General features: G+C 43.8%; 1 protein-coding gene across 2 annotated transcripts in view; it reads left to right on the top strand.

Moving 5' to 3' along the window:
* Positions 1 to 4,340: 4,340 nt before the first annotated feature.
* Positions 4,341 to 16,751, top strand: part of LOC109907281 (Y+L amino acid transporter 2-like) — a 32,827-nt gene continuing 20,416 nt past the window's right edge. The window contains exons 1-3 of one of the 2 annotated variants that reach the window (XM_020505159.2): positions 4,341 to 4,500; positions 6,323 to 6,902; positions 7,046 to 7,188. In XM_020505159.2, the coding sequence (XP_020360748.1) occupies positions 6,595 to 6,902; positions 7,046 to 7,188 (451 nt within the window). In that variant the 5' untranslated portion in view covers positions 4,341 to 4,500; positions 6,323 to 6,594. Of the gene's footprint in view, positions 4,501 to 4,598; positions 6,124 to 6,322; positions 6,903 to 7,045; positions 7,189 to 16,751 lie in introns of those variants that run through there. The other variant, XM_031793160.1, reaches the window with a different exon arrangement.

Below are 16,751 nucleotides of genomic sequence, written 5' to 3'. Positions count from 1 at the left end.
TTCGTGTGTGACATAATTACAAGGTAACACATAGGCCGATCTGTGAAATTTTGACATTGATGTTTTAATGTCACTCCCGTGGGCATTCTATGTTGGATGTCTTGTTTGTCTATTTCTATGTCTGGCCTGATATGGTTCTCAATCAGAGGCAGGTGTTAGTCATTGTCTCTGATTGGGAACCATATTTAGGTAGCCTGGGTTTCACTGTGTGTTTGTGGGTGATTGTTCCTGTCTCTGTGTTTTGCACCAGATAGGACTGTTTTAGGTTTGTGCACGTTTGTTGTTTTGTTAGTTTATTCATGTACAGTTTCTTTATTAAAGTACAATGAATAACAACCACGCTGTGTGGCTATAAGTGTAGTGGCTAAATGGCCTTCTGCTTCATGGTAATACGTCTTCTTCCTATGCCTTTGTGATTGCATGATAAAGTATCCTATCCAGAATTGAGACATGTAATGATTCATGGGGTTGGGTTAAATACTGAAGACACATTTCAGTTGAATGCATTGTTGTACAACTGAATAGGTATCCCCCTGTCCTTTACCCTTTCCGTAATATTATAGTAGGCCTATCTGACAAAATTGTATTGTGAATGACCTCTCCACAATGTTCCCTCTTCAATCGCTTGATGTCAGCAGACTATTACTTTACTATTTCACAACAAGACCTTCACTTCAGCCATCAACCAGAGTGGGCTATGAATTAGGAAAACAAAAGCAGACTTTATAATAAATGGATATGCTCTTTTTGTAGTATACTCTTAGGAAAAGTCACCTGTGATTATGTTAATTTCACATTTGAAATTCATGTGACTTTTTCTGCTATTTAAGTGTTTTAAATTTAATTTTAAACCCTTATTTAAGCAGGGAGTCATGCTGAGACCATGATCTCTTATGCAGATGAACCCTGCATGAACACATAAATAAACAACAATTACACTGTACATATCCATATAAATTACACTGTACATATCAATTACACTGTACATATGTTACACTGTACATATCCATATCAATTACATGAAACACAAAAAGCTAAACAGATGGATCACCAACAGTCTGAGATACACCGGCTCCGACGCTCGTCGGATGTGGCAGGGCTTGCAAACTATTACAGACTACAAAAGGAAGCACAGCCGAGAGCTGCCCAGTGACACGATCCTACCAGACGAGCTAAATCACTTCTATGCTTCGAGGCAAGCAACACAGGCATACATGAGAGCATCAGCTGTTCCGGACGACTGTGTGATCACACTCTCCGTAGCTGACGTGAGTAAGACCTTTAAACAGGTCAACATACACAAGGCTGCGGGGCCAGACGGATTACCAGGACGTGTGCTCCTGGCATGTGCTGACCAACTGGCAGGTGTCTTAACTGACATTTTCAACTTGTCCCTGATTGAGTCTGTATTACCAACATGTTTTAAGCAGACCATCATAATCCCTGTGCCCAAGAACACAAAGGCAACCTGCATAAATGACTACAGACCCGTAGCACTCACGTCCGTAGCCATGAAGTGCTTTCAAAGGCTGGTAATGGCTCACATCAACACCATTATCCCAGAAACCCTAGACCCACTCCAATTTGCATACCGCCCAAACAGATCCACAGATGATGCAATCTCTATTGCACTCCACACTGCCCTTTCCCACCTGGACAAAAGGAACACTTATGTGAGAATGCTATTCGTTGACTACAGCTCAGCATCCAACACCATAGTGCCCTCAAAGCTCATCACTAAGCTAAGGAACCTGGGACTAAACACCTCCCTCTGCAACTGGATCCTGGACTTCCTGACAGGCCGCCCCCAGGTGGTCAGGGTAGGTAGCAACACATCTGCCACACTGATCCTCACCACTGGAGCTCCCCAGGGGTGCATGCTCAGTCACGTCCTGTACTCCCTGTTCACCCATGACTGCATGGCCAGGCATGACTCCAACACCATCATTAAGTTTGCAGACGACACAACAGTGGTAGGCCTGATCACCGACAACGACGAGACAGCCTATAGGGAGGAGCTCAGAGACCTGGCCGGGTGGTGCCAGAATAACAACCTATGCCTCAACGTAACCAAGACTAAGGAGATGATTGTTGACTACAGGAAAAGGAGCACTGAGCACGCCCCCATTCTCATCGACGTGGCTGTAGTGGAGCAGGTTGAGAGTTTCATGTTCCTTGGTGGCCACATCAACAACAAACTAGAATAGTTCAAACACACCAAGACAGTCGTGAAGAGGGCACGACAAAGCCACTTCCCCCCCAGGAAACTAAAAAGATTTGGCATGGGTCCTGAGATCCTCAAAAGGTTCTACAGCTGCAACATCGAGAGCATCCTGACCAGTTGCATCACTGCCTGGTACGGCAATTGCTCGGCCTCCGACCGCAAGGCACTTCAGAGGGTAATGCATACCGCCCAGTACATCACTGGGGCAAAGCTGCCTGCCATTCAGGGCCTCTACACCAGGCGGTGTCAGAGGAAGGAACTAAAAATTGTCAAAGACCCCAGCCATAGACTGTTCTCTCTACTACCGCATGGCAAGTGGTACTGGAGTGCCAAGTCTAGGACAAAAAGGCCTCTCAACAGTTTTTTCCCCCAAGCCATAAGACTCCTGAACAGGTAACCAAATGTTTACCTGGACTATTTGCATTGTGTGTGTGTCCCCCAACCACTATTTTACGCTGCTGCTACTCTCTGTTTATCATATATGCATAGTCACTTTAACTATACATTCATGCACATACTACCTCAATTGGGCCGACCAACCAGTGCTCCCACACATTGGCTAACCGGGCTATCTGCATTGTGTCCCACCACCCGCCAACCTCTCTTTTTAAGCGACTGCTACTCTCTGTTCATCATATATGCATAGTCACTTTAACCATACCTACATGTACATACTACCTCAATAAACCTGACTAACCGGTGTCTGTATATAGCCTTGCTCCTGTTATTTTCAAATGTCTTTTTACTGTTGTTTTATTTCTTTACTTACCTACACACACACACACACACACACACACACACACACACACACACACACACACACACACACACACACACACACACACACACACACACACACACACACACACACACACACACACACACACACACACACACCTTTTTTTCCGCACTATTGGTTAGAGCCTGTAAGTAAGCATTTCACTGTAAGGTCTGCCTGTTGTATTCGACGCACGTGACAAATAAACTTTGATTTGATTTGATATAACTTAGAAAGTAGCTAGTAGATTTAGCTTTCTTGATTGAGGAAGAGCATCAATTTCTCAATTGACTGAAAAGCCGCCAATCAGCTACAGAGCCAGTTTTTCTAGCCTTGGCCCAGACCTGATTTCTTATGTGTTAAAAGATCTGAAGTTCTATACAGAACCAAGGACTTGTGTTTTTTGTTTTTTTCAGTTTTTTACTCTAATGCATTTAAAGGGAGTGTGTTTGTCTGCCAGAGAGATTAAAATAGATGAGAACAATTCTAGCTCTAATTCAGGGCCAGGCATGCTGTTGATAGAGATGTCAGAGTAATATTGTACATATCATGAACAAAGGTTTGTGGGGAAAATAGATTTAAATGTCTCTTTATAATTATATGAGGATCAGTGTTAATCTGCTTGGTATCGCTACTACATATATGAAATATAGGACACTGATCACTGAGATCAATAGCACAGACACCACTGGACAAGTACTTGTGGGGACTATTTATGGAAAAGGTATGGTGTTTCCATAGATAACAGGGGCTAAGGCACTACTATTTGGGGTAAATAATCAACAAAATAATCATGAGGACCCAGCCACCTGACACCCCAGAGTAACTGATTGACTATAATGGATCTCTTTAGGAATGGGTGAATGAGTATCAGATGGTCATTTAGGGAAACTGAAATAGATGCACTTCACACACACCTGGCTCACACACTATCATCCAGTGAGATTGTGAACTAATATTTTGCAATTGCAATTATCAGGAGTGTTCAGATCACTGTCAGGCACACAGGTTTCCCAGCTCACAGAACAGGAGATCAAGGTGCTCAGCTAGATAAGCACTCCTCAGTCTCCTGGTTAGTTTTTAGTCATAAAGGTTTAAATACAATCGTATTTAATCCTAACTCACCTCAACAACTAACTTCAACCTGACTTTAAATAGATGCTTCAAACTCATCCTAACCACAACTTCATCACAGGGCATTAGCATCATTATTAGTACCTCGCCCAAGAGAAGGAGGGCGGGAACATGCGACAAGCTTCACTAGCAAGTGATGATGCAGCCTTTATGTACTATTTAGAACACGGAAACTCCATTTCGATTTGCTGATTCGTTGAACGCGGCACGTGTATAATTACAACCAGTTAGCAAGTCCGAAACTTCTAAATGTCCTAGTTCAATCTAGTAGTTGAACGCGGTAGAAGACGCAGTCAACGATAGTCAAACGGCCATTGTTGAGTAATTTTGCACATGGGGTTCTAGTCTCATTGAATATTTCAAGGTAAGGTATTTTTTTAAAGAGAATTTGATTTAACTTCTTAACTAAATTGATCTAGTTAAGATGTTAAACTAGCCAGCTGGTTCAAACTTGTTAGCTACAGTAGAGAGCGAGCTAAACGTCACTGGATTGAACTGCGTCTGTTGGAAAGGGTTCAATATTGGTAAAATCGCAGTATTTAATCGCAATACCAGTGCCTAAAATGGACTTTGTTCCACCAGCCACTGTGGCAGGTAGAGGGGGTGGGGGAAAGTCGACCATCCAATCAGATTTTCTGCCAGCCAAAATTATATATTTTTCGTCATAATTGCATTAAAAAAAACATGCTCATGCTTTGTAATGTTTCTACAACAAAAAATGAATTAAGTAATGTGGTATATTTCTAAATCTAATAAAACATGTTTTAACTTGTCTTTTAACCAAAATATAAAGGCTGGAGGTTACCGTGTTAACGGGCGGTGAGGTGAGTGATCTGACTCGGGCGTCGCTTCACTATCATTTAAAGCAGCAGACTCCAAACTAACGTTGAAAAATATCTGAGCTTGTGAACTATACTATATGAAAAGTCAAACACGAGGACATAGTCTCACTTTGTAGACTTTATAGTAAATTAGACCCAAGTTTATGCCTGTGCGCAGCGCCTCCAAAAATGAATATATCCGCACTTTACTGTGTTGCTGCGTGAGGTGGGATATAGGATTTGTATTTCTTTGTGCGCACAAAGAAATAAGAATCCTATATCACACCTCACACAGCAACACTGCCCGGGAGGAGAGCTATTTACACCGAGGAAAGTGCTGATTCTCCTGCTGCCTCCCTTTCAGCATTGCACATTTACTGCCACTGTAGCTCAGTTCCACCTCAAAGTTTGCATTTCATCTTCTAATTTAACTTCTATGTATTGCCAACTGTTACGTGCGGCGCACTTTATATATCGGGGGCAGATCATTTGAAAGCTGCATCTCTCCTGCTGACCGCATTGTAGCCTAGCTGAATATCTAAGGCAATATCAAGCTCTAGTACACCGTTAGTGAATTTTAATGAGCATCTATCTAGCCTTATTACTGTTATGAAATGCAAAGTGTGTGGGCTGTTCTACGTTCACTTTGACGATTTTCTAGTTGGTGAACAAACAGCCATGGGAAATTCTCCCATGGTAACAGGAGGCATTTGAACTCTGATTCAGTCCTTGTTCTTGTTTTTTTTCTTTGTCACAGATGTTGCGCTTGAGTAAACAGCGACTTGAATCCCAGACAAGTTTATTTCAACTCTAGAGGGAGGAAAATATGTGATCGGAAACAGTTATGTGAATACTGTACATTACATGGGTAGTGTGTGTCACTGTGTGCAGTATGTTCGTGCGCACTACGGATGTGTGTGTTCCTATAACAAAGACCTTGTTCTGACTTCTAAGGCCCCCACTACTTTGTTCCCAGACCCAGTAGCCAGGCACCGTGCCTGTTAGTGGAAAAACAGTTGGTCACAAGACCTTGCTGTAGCATTCATTAGCACTTTTCCACGCTATCCGCTACCCAGAAACACATCCTTCTTCAACTCCTCCTCCACTACGGCTTGTGGCTCAGAGACGCTGTAGAGAAACTCTAGACTTGCTACCACATTGTACCTGTAAGTAGGTTTAATCAGCTGTGTCTTTGAGAATTCCAGCTTGTAGGGCTAGTTTTTCCAGTTTCCTTTTGGATTCTATCCCTCATGCTGAATTTCAGTTACCTAATACAAGGAGTCATTGCCTGAAGCCTAATGGTCTCACACAGCAAGTTATGTTGTCTTTCATCCTGTGCTAACAGTTGTCCTTATTTCCCTACAGCCTTCTTGTCGAGAGAGTACAGCTGATCAAGAACAATGATGACCATCAGCTGAGAGCCTCTGACAGTGGCCTTGTTTAGTGACGTGCTGCTTCTACCCGTCTCCATCCTTCTACCCCGGTCTCCAGTCCTTCACCCTCTACTTTGTTCTTGTCTCCAGTCCTTCACCCTCTACTTTGTTCTTGTCTCCACTCCATCTTTCTGTCCTCAATCCCTCCACCCTGGTCTCTGCCTCAACCCTCCACCTTATTCCTACCCTCCCCGAACCATCACCATGGGGGCTGAGAAAGACGCAGACACCATTTTGACTGGCTCCATGCGTATGAAGCAGGAAATCTCCCTGCTCCAAGGGGTCTGCCTCATTGTGGGAAGCATGATCGGCTCAGGCATCTTCATCTCCCCCAAAGGGGTGCTCTTCTACACAGGCTCCTTCGGCCTGTCCCTGGTGGTGTGGGCCATCGGTGGGGTCTTCTCTGTTTTCGGGGCCCTGTGCTACGCTGAGCTGGGAACCACCATCCGCAAGTCTGGGGCCAGCTATGCCTACATCCTGGAGTCCTTTGGTGGCTTCACGGCTTTCATTAGGTGAGATTCCACGTAACTTTTTTTTTACAGGTTGGTCTCATTGAGAAATTATATTGCAAAAGAGACCTTTATGTAAAGTGCTTCGAGTATCTAGAAAAGCTCTCTATTTATATCCTCATTAATTTCTTATTTTTAATTATCAGGCTGTGGTCGTCCCTGATGATCGTGGAGCCAGCAGGCCAGGCTGTCATAGCCCTCACCTTCTCCAACTACCTGGTGCAGCCCTTCTACCCCACGTGCTCAGCCCCCTACGATGCTGTGAAACTCATAGCAGCAGCCATCATCAGTAAGATAAGCTGAGCTCACTTTTCCTCCCTCTGCCTGTTTTGAAAGAAGGAGATACTACCTGGACTTTTATGAAGTGTCGTTCTATGGTGTGCCCTGCTGAACGCAGGTGGTCGTGGCGGGGGTGTCGAAGTGGGCTTGGCCAATATCGCGAGACGGGTAGTTGCTGAAGGAACATTTTAGAGGTCCTCTTTGCCGCAGACAACATTTCGGGTTTTAAGCGATTTTCTGCAGTTCTACACATTTTGCGATGCCTTATGCCGTGACTCAAACATAACAAAATAAATGGTGGCCCCATGCCATTTTACTTTTGATTCTCCCTAACTGGTATGTATATACACTACCGTTCAAAAGTTTGGGGTCACTTAGAAATGACCTTGTTTTTTTTAAAGAAAAGCATGTTTTTTTGTCCATTAAAATAACATTAAATTGAGGGTAGACATTGGTAATGTTGTCAATGACTATTGTAGCTGGAAAAGTTTTCATTTTTTTAAAATGTAATTTTATGGAATATCTAGAGGCCCATTATTAGCAACCATCACTCCTGTGTTCCAATGGCACGTTGTGTTAGCTAATCCAAGTTTATAATTTTTAAATGGCTAATTGATCATTAGAAAACCCTTTTGCAATTATGTTAGCACAGCTGTAAACTGTTGTCCTGATTTAAAGAAGCAATAAAACTGGCCAGATTTAGACTAGTTGAGTATCTAGAGCATCAGCATTTGTGGGTTCGATTAAGACTTTCTTTTCAAACTCGTCAGTCTATTCTTGTTCTGAGAAATGAAGGCTATTCCATGTGAGAAATTGCCAAGAGACTGAAGCTCTTGTACAACGCTGTGTACTACTCCCTTTGAAAAACAGCACAAACGGGCTCTAACCAGAATAGAAAGAGGAGTGGGAGGCCCTGGTGCACAACTGAGCAAGAGGACAAGTACATTAGTTTGAGAAACAGACGCCTCACAAGTCCTCAACTGGCAGCTTCATTAAATAGTACCTGCAGAACACCAGTCTCAACATCGACAGTGAAGAGGCGACTCTGGGATGGTGGCCTTCTAGGCAGAGTTGCAAAGAAAAAGCCTTATCTCAGACTGGCCAATAAAAGATTAAGATGGGCAAACGAACAGACATTGAACAGAGGAACTCTGCCTAGAAGGCCAGCATCCCGGACAAATTAATGTCGTAACCAGGGCCTAAAATTGTATTTTTGGTCCAACAGCCCCTGGCAGTTAGATGGAAAATTTACCAGCCAAAATATTAGTTTCCTGCTAAAATTACACCAACAAAACAAACTGATGAGCATGCTCATGTTTCTAAAACAATAAATGTATTGCTAATAAGAAGTAATGTAGTATTGTTTAATTTCATTTTTTTTGTCTTTTAACCTCTCTGAACTACCCATCCCGGATGCGGGTTTGAATTCGACACATACGGTGTTTGCCACAAATAGTCATATTAAACATTCCTTAAAATACAATTGTCTCACATGCTTCAAAATCCTAGAATCTTGCTAATCCAACTGCGTTGTCATATAAAAAATATAAAAATATTGCGAAAGAATACGCTGCGATTATCTGAGCACAGACCCCCATATCAAACTACTTATTCAACCAGCACTTGCGTAACAAAATCACAGATTGCATTGAAATCGTTTACCTTTTGAAGATCTTTCTTTGGTTGCAATCCCAAGGCTCATTGTTACACAATGAATGGTCTTTTGTTCGGTTAAAAAATGTTTTTTATAGCCTAACACAACATTTTGTGAACGCTTATCTCGTTGAATTTCGTGGTAAAATAGACCTGCCTTTATCCAGTCATGTTTGGTTTCCTTGCAATTAACTGTTTGTTTGTAACACAACCAAACATGATGGGTCATTTTGCGGGACGTATTGACCCGGAAAAACCGATTGGAAGACAAGTGACGAGCCCATTGTGCCCCAATTATATGACCACTGTCTCGTTGATTGACTGTATTTTAACCCAATGACCACTGATCGTCTTGAAATCTAGCTGGGTAGATAGCCAATGAGCAGAGGTAAACTGCAATATCCCATGGTTCTTTGTAAGAAAAACCTTTCCATTGAATGCTGGCGTAAGGACCGTTCTTTCGCCATTGCCAATTCAACCGTGAAGGAGCGACGCTTATTACGCACAGCAGTATTTCGGTGACTTGCATCTTCAGCTGTTTATCCAACATCATGGCGAGTAAGTCAAGGAAAGCTAATTCTAAGACTAGATATACGAATGTAGAAACAATTTTAGAGGAAATTGATAGTGAATGTGAGACAGATCTGCTTTTTGAAGGCTCCCATTGCTTTGATTCTGAAACTGAAGCATATTTTTTTGAACGGAGAGGACATTGTTTTGGACTGGTAAGTTGCTCTCATGCTAATGCTGTTTGAAATTAAATATAAAATATTATTTGTTATTTTTACATTTTATTTGTAATATATAAAGATGTAATGAAATGGGTAAAGTACAAGTTAGCTAGTCATTGTGAGTGAGGGTCTGTTTGTTTGTATGAGAACGACCATAGCCTATGTCTGTGTGTGTATATGTAGATAGATATATCTATCACTGCTCAAAAAAATAAAGGGAACACTAAAATAACACGTCCTAGCTCTGAATGAAATATTCTTAAATACTTTTTTCTTTACATAGTTGAATGTGCTGACAACAAAATCACACAAATTATCAATGGAAATCAAATTTATCAACCCATGGAGGTCTGGATTTGGAGTCACAATCAAAATTAAAGTGGAAAACCACACTACAGGCTGATCCAACTTTGATGTAATGTCCTTAAAATAAGGCTCAGTAGTGTGTGTGGCCTCCACGTGCCTGTATGACCTCCCTACAAAGCCTGGGCATGCTACTTATGAGGTGGTGGATGGTCTCCTGAGGGATCTCCTGCCAGACCTGGACTAAAGCATCTGCCAACTCCTGGACAGTCTGTGGTGGAGTTGGTGGATGGAGCGAGACATGATGTCCCAGATGTGCTCAATTGGATTCCGGTCTGGGGAACGGGCGGGCCAGTCCATAGCATTAATGCCTTCCTCTTGCAGGAACTGCTGACACACTCCAACCACATGAGGTCTAGCATTGTCTTGCATTAGGAGGAACCCAGGGCCAACCGCACCAGCTTATGGTCTCACAAGGGGTCTGAGGATCTCATCTCAGTACCTAATGGCAGTCAGGCTACCTCTGGCGAGCACATGGAGGGCTGTGCGGCCCCCCAAAGAAATGCCACCCCACACCATGACTGACCCACCGCCAAACCGGTCATGCTGGAGAATGTTACAGGCAGCAGAACTTTGAGCAGACACATGCACATTTGTGGCCTGCTGGAGGTCATTTTGCAGGGCTCTGGCACTGCTCCTCCTTGCACAAAGGCAGAGGTAGCGGTCCTGCTGCTGGGTTGTTGCCCTCCTACGGTCTCCTGAAGTACTGGCCTGTCTCCTAGTAGCGCCTCCATGCTCTGGACACTACGATGACAGACACAGCAAACCTTCTTGCCACAGCTCGCATTGATGTGCCATCCTGGATGAGCTGCACTACCTGAGCCACTTGTGTGGGTTGTGGACTCCGTCTCATGCTACCACTAGAGTGAAAGCACCGCCAGCATTCAAAAGTGACGAAAACATCAGCCAGGAAGCATAGGAACTGAGAAGTGGTCTGTGGTCACCACCTGCAGAACCACTCCTTTATTGGGGGTGTCTTGCTAATTGCCTATAATTTCTCCCTGTCTATTCCATTTGCACAACAGCATGTGAAATTTATTGTCAATCAGTGTTGCTTCCTAAGTGGGCAGTTTGAGTTCACAGAAGTGTGACTTGGAGTTATGTTGTGGTGTTTAAGAGTTCCCTTTATTTTTTTTAGCTATATATATATATGTGGAGTCATGTGGTTGGAGTGTATATATATGGTGTAGAATGCAAACCCATACATCTCAACACAGCCAGCCTGCTTCCTCCAATCAGTCTACATTAGAGGGAGCATCAAGGACCTTGCTGGCTACAGCACCACTGCACCAAGCCCTGTCCCTTCTGCTCCTGCCACAAGTGTTCATCTGCCCAAATATATTTGTGCAGACATGGATGGGCCAAAAGGGCACAGCATGAAGGTGTTGCTGTGTTTGCAAGATGAAGTCTCCCATCACATGCTCAGTGACCCTCTGCTTTACATCAGAAAGAGACTGCTATGGCATCTGGCATCAGCAGCAGAATATTGTCTAGAGTTTTGGCAAAGTGGGTGGGGGCTAGGGTCAGTATGCTATATCTGGAGTACTTTTCCTGTCTTATCCGGTGTCTTGTGTGAATTTAAGTCTGCTCTTTCTTTCTCTCGGAGGACCTGAGCCCTTGGACCATGCTTCAGGACTACCTGCCATGATGACTCCTTGCTGTCCCCAGTCCAGCCGGTCTTGCTGCTGTTCCAGTTTCAACTGTTCTGTCTGCGGCTATGGAACCCTAAACTGTTTTTACTCTTGAGGTGCTGTCCTGTTGCACCCTCTACAATCACTGTGATCTCCACCTGGCACAGCCAGAAGAGGACTGGCCACCCCTCATAGCCTGGTCCCTCTAGGTTTCTTCCTAGATTTTTGCCTTTCTAGGGAGTTTTTCCTAGCCACCTTGCTTCTACACCTGCAATGCTTGCTGTTTGGGGTTTTAGGCTGGGGCTATATAAATACCATTTTGGTATTTTGTATATAGTTATACTTGTGTGGGACACCTGGGTGACTTCATGATAAATGTCATGTAGTGCAAATTTTGGAAGTTATCATTCTGAAACTTTGCACAAGTACTGTTGCCCTCTTATATTTTTCACTGAAATTGTCCCCATCATCCTATCTGAATGTTTGTTTTATCTTGTTCATTTTAAAGATGATATAAAAAAACATATATATTTTTTCATTGTTTTATCTAAACCAGGTCTATTGTGTTATTCACATTTACACAAACTTCAGAGTTTTCTTTCAAATGGTACCAAGAATATGCATATCCTTGGTTCTGTGTCTGGGCTACAGGCTGTTAGATTTGGGTATGTCTTCATACCCATAAGACAAATGTAGGCTGCCTTTTTTTGCTGCCTCTTATTGTAAATTAGAATTCCATTTGACTGCCTTAACGTCCAAAGCTGATCCCACTTGTACATTTAAAATGTTACAATACTGTAGAGTAGCCTACATGCTTGTTGGCTACATGCAAACGAGAACATCAGCTGTCTGATACTGACTGATCAAAGGGTGGCTGGCCCAGCTGCCACTAAAGAACTCTGATCGAACACATGACGTCTTCCCTGGGGATTTTTTGTCTCTCAGACAGTGTGATATTGCATGAATACAAATTATGTATCTGGGTCTCAACTGGGTCTGGCTTTAAAGTGCACTTGTGTTCTCTTTGTTTTTCTCATCCTGTGTCAGCTCTGAAGTTGCCAGGGGGATATGAATGTGTGTGTGCATGTCTTTTTCAGTTGGAGCTGAGCCACTCAAGGTAAAAAAAAAGTGTGCTTTGTCAGACAAATGTGTAGGAGCCTCAAAAGGGGTTATGTTGAGTCAGAGAGGGAGCTGTAATAAAAGAACAGCCTGACTTGGCATTTAGTTGAATCCCCTCAAGAATTAGGCCAACTGTACATGCTTGTTATCTTTATGGGTTTGGGGAGACTCACACAATCCTTCATGAAATACGAGTAAAGGAATGCTGATTCTCTGGTTAGTGTAGGAGGCCAAGGTCTATCCAGAAGCAACCTGGTAACATCTTAGTAGCTAACTGAGAACCTGCTCAGTTATTTGTGGGGGATTTTAAATGTCATTTTAATATTGCAACGGTAACAGTGTATGCTACTCATGTTTCTGAAAAGACATAGGTATAATTGTTCCACTAAATGCTAAGGAATCCATGTTGCCAAAACGCAGGGCTTGATGTACATAAATGCCAAAGGCCATGACAACAGAACACAAACATGTCATGGAAGCATTTGGTTGTTGTGTGACGCCATTGTAGAAATTCTCCCTGAAGCAGAAACACACTGACTAGCAACATTAGGTCCTTGTTGAAACTAATGATTCCAATGATTTAGCAGTTGTGTGTGTATATAGATAATCTATTTCCAGAGGTTGTCTCTTAAAAAAATAAAATGTGTAGTAAGATCTAACTCTCTTCAAAACCCCCCCCCCCCAAAAATCGAATCAAAATCACAAACATTTTGAACTCTCTTCAACATAAGATTTGCAACTTTTCAGTTTGCAAGATCCTTCTGTTAGCCTTTGGTGTGATGTGACCAAAGCCACATTCCTGCTTCATGTGTTAGCAGCTGTTAGCACTCTAAGTACCATTAGTATAGTTAAATAATAAGGACCGAGGGGGTGTGGTAAATGGCCAATGTACTATGGCTTAGGGCTGTTACCATGCACAATGTAACGTGGAGTGTCTGGACACAGCCCTTAGCCGTGGTATTTTAGAGATATATCACAAACCCTTGAGGTGCCTTATTGCTATTATAAACTGGTTACCAACGTAATTGAAGCAGTAAAAATAAATGTTTTGTCATACCCGTGGTATATAATCTCATATACCACGGCTGTCAGCCAATCAAATCAAAGTTTATTTGTCACGTGCACCGAATACAACAGGTGTAGACCTTACAGTGAAATGCTTACTTACAGGCTCGAACCAATAGTGCAAAAAAGGTATTAGGTGAACAATAGTTAAGTAAAGAAATAAAACAGTAAAAAGACAGGCTATATACAGTAGCGAGGCTACATAGACATCGGTTAGTCAGGCTGATTGAGGTAGTATGTACATGTAGGCATGGTTAAAGTGACTATGCATATATGATGAACAGAGAAGCAGTAGCGTAAAAGAGTGAGTGGTGGTTGGGACACCATGCAGATAACCCAGTTAGCCAATGTGCTGGAGCACTGGTTGGTCGGCCCAATTGAGGTAGTATGTACATGAATGTATAGTTAAAGTGACTATGCATATATGATAAACAGAGAGTGGCAGCAGCTTAAGAGGAGGGGAAGCACACAATGCAAATAGTCCGGGTAGCCATTTGATTACCTGTTCAGGAATCCTATGGCTTGGGGGTAAAAACTGTTGAGAAGCCTTTTTGTCCTAGACTTGGCACTCCGGCACCGCTTGCCATGCGGTAGTAGAGAGAACAGTCTATGGCTGGGGTCTCTGACAATTTTTAGGGCCTTCCTCTGACACTGCCTGGTGTAGAGTTCCTGGATGGCAGGCAGCTTAGCCCCAATGATGTACTGGGCGGTACGCACTACCTTCTGTAGTGCCTTGCGGTCAGAGGCCGAGCAGTTGCCGTACCAGGCAGTGATGCTCTCGATGTTGCAGCTGTAGAACCTTTTGAGGATCTCAGGACCCATGCCAAATCTTTCTAGTTTCCTGAGGGGGAAGTGGCCTTGTGCCCTCTTCACGACTGTCTTGGTGTGTTTGGACCATTCTAGTTTGTTGTTGATGTGGACACCGAGGAACTTGAAGCTCTCAACCTGCTCCACTACAACCCCGTCGATGAGAATGGGGGCGTCTAGGGTTTCTGGGATAATGGTGTTGTGGGAAATTACCAACCTTTGAAAGCACTTCATGGCTACAGAAAATGTCAGTGAAGACACCTGCCAGTTGCTCAGCACATGCCCGGAGCACATGTCCTGGTAATCCATCTGGCCCCGCAGCCATGTGTATGTTGACCTGTTTAAAGGTCTTACTCACGTCGGCTATGGAGTGTGATCACACAGTCATCCGGAACAGCTGATGCTCTCATGCATGCCTGAGCGTTGCTTGCCTCGAAGTGAGCATAGAAGTGATTTAGCTAATCAGGTAGGCTCGTGTCACTGGGCAGCTCGCGACTGTGCATCCCTTTGTAGTTTGTAATAGTTTGCAAGCCCTGCCACATAAGACAAGCATCGGAGCCTGTGTAGGATGATTCAATCTTAGCCCTGTATTGACGCTTTGCCTGTTTGATAGTTTGTCGCAGGGCATAGCAGGATTTCTTGGAAGCTTCCAGGTTAGAGTCCTGCACCTTGAATGCGGCAGCTCTACCCTTTAGGTCAGTGCGAATGTTGCATGTAATCCATGGCTTCTGGTTGGGGTATGTACGTACAGTCACTGTGGGGACGACATCCTCGATGCACTTATTGATATAGCCAGTGACTGATGTGGTTTACTCCTCAATGCCATCGAAGAATCCCAGAACATGCTCCAGTCTGTGATAGCAAAACAGTCCTGTAGTTTAGCATCTGCTTCATATGACCACTTTTTATAGACCGAGTCACTGGTGCTTCCTGCTTTAATTTTCGCTTGTAAGCAGGAATCAGGAGGATAGAGTTGTGGTCGGATTTACCAAATGGAGGGAGAGCTTTGTACACGTCTTTGTGGAGTTCAGGTGATCTAGAATTGTTTTCCCTCTAGTTGCACATTTAACATGTTGATGGTAATTTAGTAGAACTGATTTAAGTTTCCCTGCATTAAACTCTCCGGCCACCAGGAGCGCCGCCTCTGGTTGAGTGGTTTCCTGTTTGCTTATTTCCTTATACAGCTGACTGAGTGCGGTCTTAGTGCCATCATGTGTCTGTGGTGGTAAATAAACAGCCACGAAAAGTATAGCTGAGAACTCTCTAGGCAAGTAGTGTGGCCTGCAATTTCAGACAATATACTCTACTTCAGGCAAGCAAAATCTAGAGATTTCCTTAGATTTCGTGCACCAGCTGTTTACAAATATGCACAGACCGCACTCCCCCCCCCCCCCCCGTGTGCTGTTCTATCCTGCCGGTGCAGCGTGTGTCCCGCTAGCTGAATATCCAGGTCGTCATTCAGCCACGATTCCGTGAAACATAGGATATTACAGTTTTTGATGTCCCATTGGTAGGATATTCGTGATCGTACCTCGTCTAGTTTATTGTCCAATGATTGCACGTTGGCGAGTAGTATTGGCGGTAACGGCAGCTTTCCCAGTCGCCTTCTCCGGGTCCTGACCAGGCATCCGGCTCTTTGTCCTCTGTACCTGCGTCGCTTCCTCTTGCAAATAACGTGGATGTCGGCTCTGTGGGGTGTTTGGAGAATGTCTTGTTTGTTGAAGAAAAAATCTTTGTCAAATCCGAGGTGAGTGGTCACTGTCCTGATATCCAGAAGCTCTTTGTCTAACCCGAGGTGAGTGGTCGCTGTCCTGATATCCAGAAGCTCTTTGTCTAACCCGAGGTGAGTGGTCGCTGTCCTGATATCCAGAAGCTCTTTGTCTAACCCGAGGTGAGTGGTCGCTGTCCTGATATCCAGAAGCTCTTTGTCTAACCCGAGGTGAGTGGTCGCTGTCCTGATATCCAGAAGCTCTTTGTCTAACCCGAGGTGAGTGGTCGCTGTCCTGATATCCAGAAGCTCTTTGTCTAACCCGAGGTGAGTGGTCGCTGTCCTGATATCCAGAAGCTCTTTGTCTAACCCGAGGTGAGTGGTCGCTGTCCTGATATCCAGAAGCTCTTTGTCTAACCCGAGGTGAGTGGTCGCTGTCCTGATATCCAGAAGCTCTTTGTCTAACCCGAGGTGAGTGGTCGCTGTCCTGATATCC

Source organism: Oncorhynchus kisutch, linkage group LG17 (assembly GCF_002021735.2).
Source record: "Oncorhynchus kisutch isolate 150728-3 linkage group LG17, Okis_V2, whole genome shotgun sequence".
In the NCBI taxonomy this organism is placed as follows: domain Eukaryota; kingdom Metazoa; phylum Chordata; class Actinopteri; order Salmoniformes; family Salmonidae; genus Oncorhynchus; species Oncorhynchus kisutch.
Note: the sequence above shows the minus strand (reverse complement) of the source record. Positions and strands in the feature narration are given on the sequence as shown.